This window comes from Lates calcarifer, linkage group LG15, assembly GCF_001640805.2.
Source record: "Lates calcarifer isolate ASB-BC8 linkage group LG15, TLL_Latcal_v3, whole genome shotgun sequence".
Lineage (NCBI taxonomy): Eukaryota > Metazoa > Chordata > Actinopteri > Centropomidae > Lates > Lates calcarifer.
The window spans coordinates 1,528,045-1,540,294 of NC_066847.1; the positions used below are offsets into that span (position 1 = coordinate 1,528,045).

General features: G+C 41.4%; 1 protein-coding gene across 1 annotated transcript; it reads right to left on the reverse strand.

Moving 5' to 3' along the window:
• Window positions 1–501: 501 nt before the first annotated feature.
• On the reverse strand, window positions 502–8,573 carry creb3l4 (cAMP responsive element binding protein 3-like 4). Its single transcript, XM_018678699.2, has 10 exons — window positions 8,330–8,573; window positions 5,974–6,135; window positions 5,269–5,524; window positions 4,801–4,925; window positions 4,634–4,723; window positions 4,446–4,552; window positions 3,945–4,013; window positions 3,380–3,464; window positions 2,679–2,772; window positions 502–2,469 (listed from the first exon to the last, which is right to left on the reverse strand). Exons 2-10 carry the CDS (start codon window positions 6,130–6,132, stop codon window positions 2,141–2,143), a joined length of 1,314 nt encoding a protein of 437 aa, XP_018534215.1. The 5' UTR covers window positions 6,133–6,135; window positions 8,330–8,573; the 3' UTR covers window positions 502–2,140.
• Window positions 8,574–12,250: the final 3,677 nt, after the last annotated feature.

A 12,250-nucleotide genomic window follows, 5' to 3' on the forward strand; every position in this document is an offset into this window, starting at 1 on the left:
ATATCACACTGACAGATTTATGAATTTCAAAGGAACATGGAGTTACACAAGTAATAAACAATAACAAAAAACAGGAATTAAAGGGGACAAAATACAATACTGTGGCCACAATAAAATCTGAAGCTAGAAAATTAAAGGTATAAAATGAAACATTGCTGCATGAAAATGTCTAAAAATGACCAGACCTATGTTATATATGTTGTTGAGCCTGTTTTCTTACATTATCCCAAATGTTTCTAGTCATTTTCAAACCATGTTGTGGTTGCCAGAAGTGTCAAAAATTTACTTTTTTTCTTTTTTTTTTTATCATATATGAATAAAAAATATGCAAATTTGCCAATGTTTACAAGGAAAATAGATTAATTTCTGTTTTCTGAATTCTATTAAGAAATAACACATATTATCTAGGAACAAAATTTGTGTTTCATGTGTGATGGTTGAGCAGTCCAACGATTCACTGAGCAGCTGCACCAAACAGCAATAAATCAGACACAGTCTCCATTAATTGTTCCCTTTTAATAAAGTAAAGATGTCGAATAAAGCCTGCAGCAGCTGAATGAAGGAGTCTCACACAAACAGTACAAAGCTGTTATAGATAGAAGTTTTACTGCAGATTAAACCAGGTTTACTCTCTAACTTGGATCCAGTTAAGGCCAAAGACTGAGAATAAATGACAATAAAACACAGAGTTACAAGCTGAAATTAAATCCCCAGGTTTCTATCCTGTTAATGGAACTAAATAAATAAATCCAATCCACTTAGTGAAACAGACAACGATCAAAACATCAGTCTAATAATTAGAAATCCCTCCCAACAATGATCGTGTTCAAAACACTCAACATTATGTACAAAAAGCAAATCATTTGGCGTTTTCTTCCATAATACACATCTCTCTGGACATTTTGGCTCTAAACTCCCTCCCCTCTCTCCCCCGTAAGGCACCAAACACCAGGCTGGAAAAGCCCCCGAGTCGAGTAGACGCATTAAAACACCTGTACATGAATGCAACATAACCTCAGCCTGGATACATGAGAAACTGACGCTACTTTACTCTTTTATATGTCGTTGGTTACTGATTAAAACACCATATATGGTGGGTAAAAGGCCACAAGAAGAAGCAGCAGGTAAGTCATGTTGGGTAATGGCACTAAATGTTACACCAGGGTGAAATGGCCCTAAAAAAAAAAACAGTAAAACCAGCTTGTTAACGTTTCTGGCGACTGAAATAAAACTCAATGTTCGTAGTAAATGATCTCACCTAAGGTCCAGCTGAGTCTGTCCAGAGCCAGGCTAGCTGTCTCCAGTTTCCAGTCTTTAAGCTAAGCTAACTGTCTCCTGGCTTCATATTTATCATACAGGCATCATCTCAGAAACAAACTGGATTAGCATGTTTACCAAAATGTTCCTTGTTCCTTTAGACAAAGGGTAGAAATGGACAGGGATACGTAAACGTTGTACTGTGGTTAAGGTCTAAAGCCGCTTGTTAAGTCGTGACGTCACGGCCAACGAAAATACTGTTTCCTGGTCCAACTTCCCTCGTAATTCAGTTGTCAATCCTTTTCTGTGCTGCCCAAAAAATACCTAGGTTAGCTAGCTAAGGTCAACTAAGGTCACCTTAGCTGGGCGAAGATAGCTAGCTTTATTTGCCAGCACAGGAAAGGGCTGACAACCGAAACTCGAAGATGTGGGCTCATAGCAACAAACACCCTGTAAAACCCATAGCTTGTATCAGGAATACTCGTGTGCTAACGTTAGCTAGGTTAGCTGGAAAACGTTAGCACACGTTGGCATCCAACTTTGTTTTTCTTGAAAACTGAAGATTATCAACTGAAGTTGGGTGCGGAAACAGCATTTTCATTGATTGAGACGTCACGACAAGCGGATGAGATGTGAGCAGGACTTGTCTCTGAACACTGGCGGCCATGTTTGTCTCTCAGGTTTAATGATCCACACCCATTGACCTTTTTTCCAGCAGATAACAGCTCGTACTGATCAGCCCTAACCAATCAGAGCATCCGCTGCTGGGTCGTCTGTTTACAGTTAATCCGAATCGTAACAGAGTCGCCTTCAGCAGCCACTGATATGTTCTGATGCACGACACCAAACCTGAAGTCCAGTTCTTGTGGTTGAAAGCATCCGTCTACATCTCGTCGGCGTGCGCAGGTTTGGCCGGGTCGTGGCGTCCTTTTCCCGCCGCTGACCTCAAGCCGAGAGCCAGCGGTTCAGTCTGCCCAGCAACAAGAGCCGAGCTGTTCCCCGTTTGGCCCCCCTCCTGGACCGGACCATCCACACCTGTATTCTCAGGGTTTTCTATTGGTTGCTGTGGAAACACAACGCCCTCCGGACCTCCTGATTGGCCGAGATCAGAGAGTGGAGACGATGAGGAGTCGGACTGAACAACCGGACTGTCGACCTCGTCTGCTGCCGGCTGGAAGGAGGACGGGTCTGTCAGGATGTTTCTGGAAATAACTACAAAGATAAAAATAAATATCTATAGCATCAAATATACCACAACATCTCACAATGTACGATTCACAGCTGACTAATGTGTTTGAACAATTCTGATTTGTGTCATTTGTAAATTGTAAACCTGTGTATGTTGTGTGTGTGCGACCTGATCTAAATTATCTTTTTCCTTTTTCTTTGTACAAAGTGCTGAAATGTCGAATGGGACGAACCTCCTGTGGGTCTGTAGTCGTCGTCCGTGGACGAGTCGCGTCTGAACGGACTGAAACTCGGCATGATGATCAGACCCAGAGAGACCAGGATGATCTGACGACACAAAACACACAAACACACAAAGTTTATCTCTTTCTAACACATTCTTAAAATCTAATACAGACTCATGTGTATCAGAGAACTGAGAATTCATTCAGTAAACTTGCTTTTTAATTCCTGAAAACTTTCTGCTGCAGTCTGAAATAAAAGTAAGGATCATTTCACCGCTGTAAAGTGATGCCTATGACAGGGGAAACACAAAAAATTTAACTGTCTTCAGAGAAAAAAAAGTCAGGAGTTCAAATAAGTATGGTTGTTCTTTGGTGGGGAACACAAAAGTTCAAAAAAGAAAAATCCAACATACTCTTCTGGCAAAAAAAGTTTAAAGGCTTTTATTTAGAAAAAAATCATAAAATGTAAAACTCACACAATTTCCCTTTTTATTAACACAAGATAACAGCAAGCACCTGAGCAGGAAGCAGGTGACAAATACTAAGTATGACCACTAGATGGCAGATGGCATAGAAAAATGGAAAGGCAGCACAAACAGAGAAATGTTTGTGATTTTATTGATCCTGAAAAACAGACATCAGCCTGTTGATATTAAAAATAAAACAATAGAAACTGAAGGACATGTGCAGCATCCTGTGTGTTTTCCTACCAGTAAGCAGGTGCTGGTCTGGGCTCCTTTACTGACCGTCTGTTTGATCAGAGACTGGAGCTGTCGCAGCTGAGCCAGCAGAGACCTGAACAGCAGGAACAGGCAGTTTACATCAACTTTACTCAGCTCGTCATTATTCATCACTGTTAGCAATTACAATCTGAAGTCAGGAACGTCAGGTAAAACAGGAAACTCTGCTTCGGCTTCTGTCTAATCATAAATAAGCCTGGAGGGAGGAACACCCTGAATCTCAAAACGAAAGGTAACTGATGTATGACTTATTGTGAGGCATCAGTTATATATATTTTAATACAAGTCACTGCGGGAGTGCAGCTTCTATAGATCAAGATAAAACAAAAAGACAACGGCGCCCTCTGCTGTCCAGTTTTTGACTGTACTCGCTCCCTCAAAGTGATTTCTTAGAAGATATAAAGAAAACTTCACTTTAAGTCTTTCATTTGACCAAGCAAACATGCACCTAATGAATGTGACCCCACGGCTCTTTCCTCATCAATTATAATAGTAATAACCAGTTAATCATCAATAAATAAAGTTGTGATCATACATGTTGTGTTTCTCCAGCTGCTCCACTGTCCTCTGCAGCTCCTTGTTCTGTGCTGAGCAAGCTGCTGCCCTGTTAACACACGTGTGTGTTAGTGTAACTGTGAGTGTTATAAGATCCTTTTTGTTTGACCAGAAACATCACTGTATATAAATACCAGACTCCATTGACAAAAACAGGAATTTTACTGAGCAGAACTGGAATACCACTGCCTCCATCTGTCAGTGTGTTTGTGTTACTGTGTGGTACTTTTACTTATCTGAAGTATCTGATTACTTCCTCCACCACTAAAAGTCACACAATAACACAACAGACTAACAGATGGAGGCAGTGGTATTCCAGCAGCTCCTGTGTTCTGCTTGGTAAAATTGCCACTTCTGTCAATGGAGTCTGGTAGTGATAAAACTTGGGGAAAATAAAGCGTTAAACTGTGTTATCCTTTAATAAAAGTGCTATTTGTCTAAACAAAGTGTAACTTCCCTGTAAATAAGTCATGAACTGTACCTGCTCTCCAGTCCGTCGATGTACTCCTTCCTCCTGCGGCGGCTGTCCTGAGCAGACTGCTTGTTGCGGATTTTCCTCCGCACCTTCTTCAGGATTCGTTCCTCGGCCTGCCAATAAAGATTCGATCAAAACCCGTCTCGACTCGTGTCCGCTTATTTACCTGGTGCAAAAAGGTTTTGACCTCTGACCTTGGTGAGAGGAAGGTTGTTCGGCAGAGAAACTCCCTCCTGGGTCAGCAGCTTCTGCTCCTCCTCCGTCAGCTGGAGCTCAGGATACAGCTGCAACAGTAGAAGAAGAGTCAGTCCTCCAGGTCAAAGGTCAGCTCCAACAACTAAAGCTTTGTGATTAGACTCACCAGACCGCTGTCCGGGCTCGGAGGGTCGGCGACGGCCAGGCTGCCGTCGAGTCGAGCCGCAGAAATCATCGGCAGCTCGTTAACGATGCACGAGTCTGAGAACAACACCTGGGAACTCCACTCATCTGTACAGGTGAGGGAGCAATGAGACACCTGAGTGTGAAGTCGTGACGTCACGACCAATGAAAGCACTGTTTCCTGCTAGCTAAGGCCAGCTTTATTAGCCTTAGCTGAGGGACGAAGATGTGGACTCATAGCAAGAAACATCATAGCTAGCTAACGTTAGCACCTGCTGGCATCAAACTTTGTTTTCTTTAAAAATTGAAAACATATCAACAGCAGCCATCTCCTCCTCTTTTTCTCGTCACAAGACGAGCGACAAAATGACTTTAAGTAGTTTTTGCGAACTCGGCCAAGTTGGACCTGGAAACATAAAGGATTTAACAGTTAATCACACCCTGTCCTCACCCAGCTCTATGGAGATGACGTTCTCCTGTCTGGGTTCGGCCTTCACGCCTCCCAGTCCACTGATGTCGTACACCACCTGGTAGACGGTCGCCGGGGTCGGCTGGGCGGTCTCCGTGGCGATGGGACTCTCGACGACGGGATCCTCAGAGATGCCGCTGTCGCTCTCGGAGGAGGGGTCGGTGGGCGGGCCGCTGGGAAACACCTCGTTGGGGTCGACGCCGTGGAGGACGTCCTCTGATTCGCTGTCGTTCAGAGTCTGAGACGAGAGACAGATCGTGATCCAGATCTGATCAATCAAGTACACGTTCAGCACAGCTGCTCGATTTTTATTTTTATTTTTATTTTTATTTTCAGTTTCTCCCAGAATCAGGATTTGATGAGAACTGACAAACAGAATCAGACACCACTGATAAAATGTAAAGGAAAAACAAAAGCACGAAGAGGGAGAAGAAGGAGGAAAAGTAGAGGACGAAGGAGGAGGACAACAAAAAGATGAAGGAAAAGGGGGAGGAAAAGAAGAAGAAGAGGAAGAAGAAGAAGAAACAGAGGGACTGTCACTAAGAGGAAGTGACTGATGATTGTGTCTTGTTGCACAACAGCTGTTTGACTTTCTGCAGTTTCATTCTTCCAGTTTCTACAGAAACCCGAGGAGGTCAGCTGTGTCACCTGCCCTGCACCACCACAGACGTTATACAGGTAACTCACACAGTCGGGGTCCACCGCCCAGTCCTGCAGGGGTTTCTCTGAGCTGCTGAAGACCAGCTCAGAGCAGGAGAACGGAGCGTCGAGCTGCCAGCTATCAGCTGCTGCCACCCCGCCGCCGCCGCCGCCATCGAGAAACAGCTCCCCACTCTCTGCATCCATCACCTGAAAACAGAGGAGAGCAAGAGGGGTCAAAGGTCAGAGAGGAGCTTTCCTCCTGTCCCTATAAAACTGTCTCTGGTATCTTCTATTTATTATCCAGAGTCAGAGGGAATCAGTTTTCTGAGACAGTCTGAGGCTTATGAGCCATTCTGTATATCAATACCAGACTCCATTGACAAAAACAGGAATTTTACCGAGAAGAACACAGGAGCTGCTGCCTTGATATGTTAGTTTTTTTGTGTTGTTGTGCAGTGCTTTTACTTATGTAAAGTATCTGATTACTTCTTCCACTACTGAAAGTCACACAATAACACAAAGACACTAACAGATGGAGGCAGTGGTATTCCAGCAGCTCCTGTGTTCTGCTCAGTAAAATTCCTGTTTTTGTCAATGGAGTCTGGTACTGATACGTAGTGATGTTTCTGGGTGTTATTATCTTTATAAACTGATTAGAAATGTCAAATATTTGGACTTAAAGTAAACTGTTGCTAAGTGTTATTGTTTCCAAGAGAATCAATATATATCAGTACCAGACTCCATTGACTAAAACAGGGATTTTACCGAGCAGAACACAGGAGCTGCTGGAATACCACTGCCTCCATCTGTTAGTGTCTTTCTGTTACTGTGTGACTTTCAGTGGTGAAAGAAGTATTCAGATACTTTACATAAGTAAAAGTACCACAAAAAATAACACAAACAAACTAACAGATGGAGGCAGTGGCACATGAGCAACTCCTGGTAAAATTGGTGTTTTTGTCAATGGAGTCTGGTAGTGGAAATAAATCTAAATAAAATAAAAATACATAAATTCACCTAAATTTCATATTTTTGTGATGGTGTGTGCGATGTATATGTGTGTGTGTGTGTGTGTGTGTGTGTGCGATGTATACAGTGTGTGTGTGTGTGTGTGACTGACACAATAGACACGTGAAAGTAAACACACCGCAAACCAAACAGCAGAAAAACGAGCCTGAAGATCATGACAAACCCAGGTGACGCAACACTGGAGGAGGATATCCTGGTGGCTACACACACACACACACACACACACACACACACACACACACACTGACAGTACCAGTCTGAACAGAAACCTGATAAGCTGCTAAACGTGTTTCCACATTTCTCTGCTTTCAACCCTTATTTCTTCCTCACAAGACTCAGAGTCAAAGACCTTTACATTACATGACAGTAACTAAGTACATTTACTCAAGTACTGGACTGTCCACTGCGCTGCACAGTGACTGTACTTCTCTTTATCTAACACATGCAGTTACAGGTTACTTCATACTCATCACTTTTTAAACACACTGTACTGCAAAACATTCAACTTCCCAACAGTATATAAAACTTTAAATGATTAATCAATCAGTATTGATGAGTAAATAATTAAAAACAATCAGCAGCAGCTGTTCTCAGAACTGTTTTAGTTGTGTTTCATGTTGGATTTCTTCCTCTTAAATCCCAGTAAACTGACTGAGACGTTTCAAGTGTTGGGAATTTCTCACCACAATAAACTGATCAACAAAATAATCAATCAGTTAATCAATAATCATGAGTTGCAGCCCTGTATACAGCTCCACTAAAACCAGCTACAACATTCATGCATGATTAATAATAAATAAGCAGGAGCCATTTCTCTGAATCAGCTATTTTTACTTGAAATACTTTGTTACTGGTGATACTTGGATACTTTTACTTCCGTTACATTCGCAGTGCAGGTGTTTGGATCATGTTCCTGTTGCAGGAACCGGCCTCTGTTCCAGCTGAATGTGTTTTTTTTTTCGGTTTTTTAAAGTTAAAGAAATAAAAAAGTAAAAGTTTAAATTACTTTTCCTCTTCAGTAATCAAACTACACGTGTAATCTGAGCAAAGCTGTGCAGCTCTAACGATGAGTCATATTTGCTGATAATACTTCAGAGTAATGGCGTATTTTTATTCTGTGGTGTTGTTTTGGTGGAGTTTGAGCGCCCTGTCAAAATAAAAGCCCCCCACTCCTTTTCCACCACTTCTACGTTCCTTATTCTGTTTGTTAAGGAAATCCACAAACTTCCAAGGCAGCTCCAGGCCGCTGTACAGCCCGTCTTTACGTGTTTATGCTGTGTTTATTAATGAGCTGGTAGCCAGCTGTGAACCAGGCCTGATCCTGGTTCAGCCGGATCAACAGGAGCACACAGCGTATTTAAGGTGGACTCACTCTCTGAAGGAGAAGGCAGGTTCCTCTGGGTCAGACCGTTCGGTTCTTCATCACACAGCGGCTCCTCTGCAGCTGCAGGACCCGACAACGCGCACGCAGACGCCTCCGCTGCTTCTCCTGGAGGTCTGAGTCGGTGTAAAGACCAGCTGGCAGCTCCGCGTCCAGCCTCCACCAGTCCGCTTCCTTCTCCTCCTCCTCCTCCTCCTCCTCCTCCGCCTCTTCTTCCTGCGGCGGTTATGGCGGTTGGCAAACAACAAAATGGCGCTTTCCCGCCACCTACAGGCCTGGAGCGGGAGTCTGAACTCTACAGCCCGCCACACACTAAAAGATCTTCACTAAAAAAACCAACCGATTTATAAAATGTTAGAGACCACACACATGACGACAAATAACAACAAATTTCAAAGCAGATTCACCATCAACCAGCGTCCGGACTCTTAAAACTCCAAATCTCGCGAGGTCAAACGCGATTTTAGAGTAAACAAACATGGCGGACGACGGTGTCTCATATTCTTGTATTACAAGGACTCTGAAGCTCTGATAATACATCCATGCACAAAATAAAATAACCTTTGACCAACTAAAGTTTCTGATCCTTACAGTCTCAGTCCATCAGATCATCTTCACAGATGAACACCACCTAAATACAACAGGAAGTGCTAACATGCTAACTTACTTCCGGGTTTTAGGACTCATTCCTGCACCACTCTGTTTTCTTGCAGATCAGCGTAATAAAATAAATAATACTAACAATATATACTCCATTTTTATGCCTTTTCATATTCTGAAGGTTTGTACAGAGGAGTTTGTTCGTATATTATTCACAACCTGATTTATTGAAGATTATTCCTTAAAAAAAACATATTAACTGTCATAAAAACAGATCCACTCTGTAAAAACCTTTGATATATGAAGACTGAGATAATGAATTTTGAAGCTGTAAATGCCTCATTAGCATATTTAGGGCCAGAGCACCAAAGGTGGCAGGAACCCACTGTTGTTGTAGAGATTATTATTATTATTATTTCATCCATGAAAACACATTTTTGAGGCTTTAAGACGTTTGAAAATTCACCAAGATCAGCTCACACCTCAGACCTGGTGACCTACTTTTCTACTACTTTTTGTCGTGTCTGACTCAGCCTGTGACCTCTGACCTCTGACCTCCAAACATCCTCTAGCTTCAGTTTAATCCAGTTTCCACAGAGCGTCGATATATTTCTCCTCGTCGGGGAAAATGACCTTTGACCTTCACCCCTCCCTCCTGACACACATACAGACTGGACATTGAACTGACATGAAGCATGTGCATTGTTAGAAACAATGGACGGAGGAGTGTGTGTGCTGCTGTTGTTCTATCCTTGTGGGGACCAGTGTCAGTGTTTAACCAGTGTACTGAGGACATTCAGTCTGTTTAAGGCGGTCTGAGGACCAGGACTTAGTTTTAAGGTGGAGTTAGGTTTAGATGGAGGCTGGGGTTTGGAGCTAAGGAATGTCTGAAGGTCCTGTGGGGGGGTGTGTTGGGGGGTTGCAGCAGCTTGTGTCTGGTTGGTCTGTATTGTCTTTGACCTCTTTAAGTTGAGGATAAAGAATGTCAAGTTGAAGTTCACAACATCTGAAATCCACTTCTAAAAACAATAAACTCATCATGTGCCAGTGATATTCTCATCAAGTCTTTAACTTCACAGAAAACAGTCCTGTTTCATATTTAATTTACAGCTACAGATATTAAAACAGGAAATGAGAGGAGATGGAAGCAGCTTTAATCAGAAATGCCTCTGATTAAAAAGAAACTGACCTGTGTCAGGCTGTAAACACAGTGTGAGTGACAGCAGCTGATTAAAGTGCAGCATGAGCCACGTTTAACATCACAGCTTAAAATCCAAATCAAAAAGTAAACATTTCAATATAGTGCAAAACTTTCAACCCTTAGAAAGTTACCAGGTTCAATTAAATAAAATGAAATAAATCAAATTAAAAGAAATTAATAATCAATAAACTTACAACAGGCGACTTCAGTCTGAGCTCAGTCATTCTTTCCAGTGGGAAGTGGTTTAACGTCATTTCATTTTTGCTCATTTAGTCCTTTTAGAAGCTTCAAATACAACTGAAACTCACTCAGAAGTTGGGAGATAATCTTCTGATTTGTAGAAATATAATCTACTTTTATTAACCTTTGTCTCCCCCTACTGGCAGTGAGAGCAACTACAACCTTCTAGGACTGAAATTCCTTCTTTATCTGCAGAATCAGAAACTTGTGCAGTTTTTCCTCCATATTTGTAGTTCCTGTCTCCATCACTGCTGGTGGATTTCAAGGTTTAAACCGCAGCAGGAGTGTTTATCATCATATATACATATTTCTTTTTTCCACCATTTAAAATGTGCAGGATCCAGACGTGTTGTAATTTATTTCGGAGGTGCTGTGATAATCCAGTTTAAGATACAGACATTTATTTACAGTCTGAAGTTCCTCACTTGCTTTTTCTTTATGTGCTAAAGGTGGACTCAGAACATGAGGAAGAACATGTGACTGATAAACATAAATTAACATGTAATTAACAGGCATTTGGACTCATTTAAATTCTGACCTGACGACCTCTGAGTGGTCGACTCCACCGCTGAGAGAGAAGTTCTGAATAAAGTTTCACCTCTGATAGCAGCTCCTAATGTGTGTGTGTGTGTGTGTGTGTGTGTGTGTGTGTGTGTAGGCCGAGGCCACGCTTTCCCAGGCCGACACAATACACTCACTCTCCAGGAGTTTTTTAAGAGATGGGGGGTGCATGTATATGGAGGGAGGCCTCAGACCAGATTTACCCTATATATGTCACTCACACTCACACACACACACACACACACACACAGAGTCATGACAAAAGGTTGAATAGTGGCCGTGGCTCTGAAGCTGCTGCTGTAACGTCTCAGTGTTTTTCCCTCATTAACACTCGACTGTTTCTCTTTGTTTTTCTTTGTCAAACTTCGCACTAAACTGAGAAAGTGCAGCGAGGAGGGAAAAGTTCTCTGCTCCTCTTCACTACAGAGGAAACTAAAACCTGAGACACACTGGAAGGTTTTTAGAACAGAAAATGTGAGAGAGCAAACACACGACGACAGATAACGTCAGATTTCACAGTCTGGACGACTTTAGAGGAAAAACATGTAAATATTCATATTTTTATTATTCTGACCTAAATTCTCCTTCAAATCTAAAGTAAACACAGATTTAAACTTCTTATCACAGAGGAACAAACAAACCGTAATTATCCAGGACAAAGTGTTTTATTTAAGTTGCTGTTTAACTTCCTGAAACTTGAGGTTTGTTTTAAAAAGAAAAACTAAAACACATTGAGCTTAATTTAAACTTTAAGACCTTCACAGCTGTAGTCTTCATCTATTCTGAAGTTATTCTAAAATGAACTTTAGATTTAAAAATGTCTCTAAAACCTCTTAAATTTAAGAGTTTTTAATATCTCTTTAAAACAAAAATATGACAAATGATCTATTCTGAAGTTCAAACTGAACTTAAATATAAGTCACATTATCTGTTATGATTTAATATCTGAGGAAACTTTGCCCCTAGGATTTAAAAGTCTCATTGTGTTGCTCTAAAAATGACAAATTAGTTTGAAAAGTTTTTGCTAATGAATCTTCACTTGCAGACAACAGGACAAAAGATTTTAACTATTGTTACCACAGCAGGGAAGAAAAATATATTTAAGAAACATGTAGATTAAATTTAAGACTTTTAAATAATAAAAGTTTTGTGTTGAGAAAAATTCACATCTTTTAAGAGCTGCAGATGTTTTTGTTTCCTCAGATCATTTGTTAGTTTGAGCTGCACAGTTGATTTAAATGTTGACTTATTTATAATCCGATTTATCTCCGATGATCTGAGGCTGCTGCAGGAAACATTTTAAACAGACG

Excerpts from the sequence above, each read along its gene's own strand:
- creb3l4 (XM_018678699.2), bottom strand. The coding sequence starts at position 6,132 with ATGGATGCAGAGAGTGGGGAGCTGTTTCTCGATGGCGGCGGCGGCGGC. Across the intron at positions 4,926-5,268 it reads CGTCATCTCCATAGAGCTGG|ATGAGTGGAGTTCCCAGGTG; the intron begins GTGAGGACAGGG and ends TCACCTGTACAG. Across the intron at positions 3,465-3,944 it reads CAGCTGGAGAAACACAACAT|GTCTCTGCTGGCTCAGCTGC; the intron begins GTATGATCACAA and ends CCTGCTGTTCAG.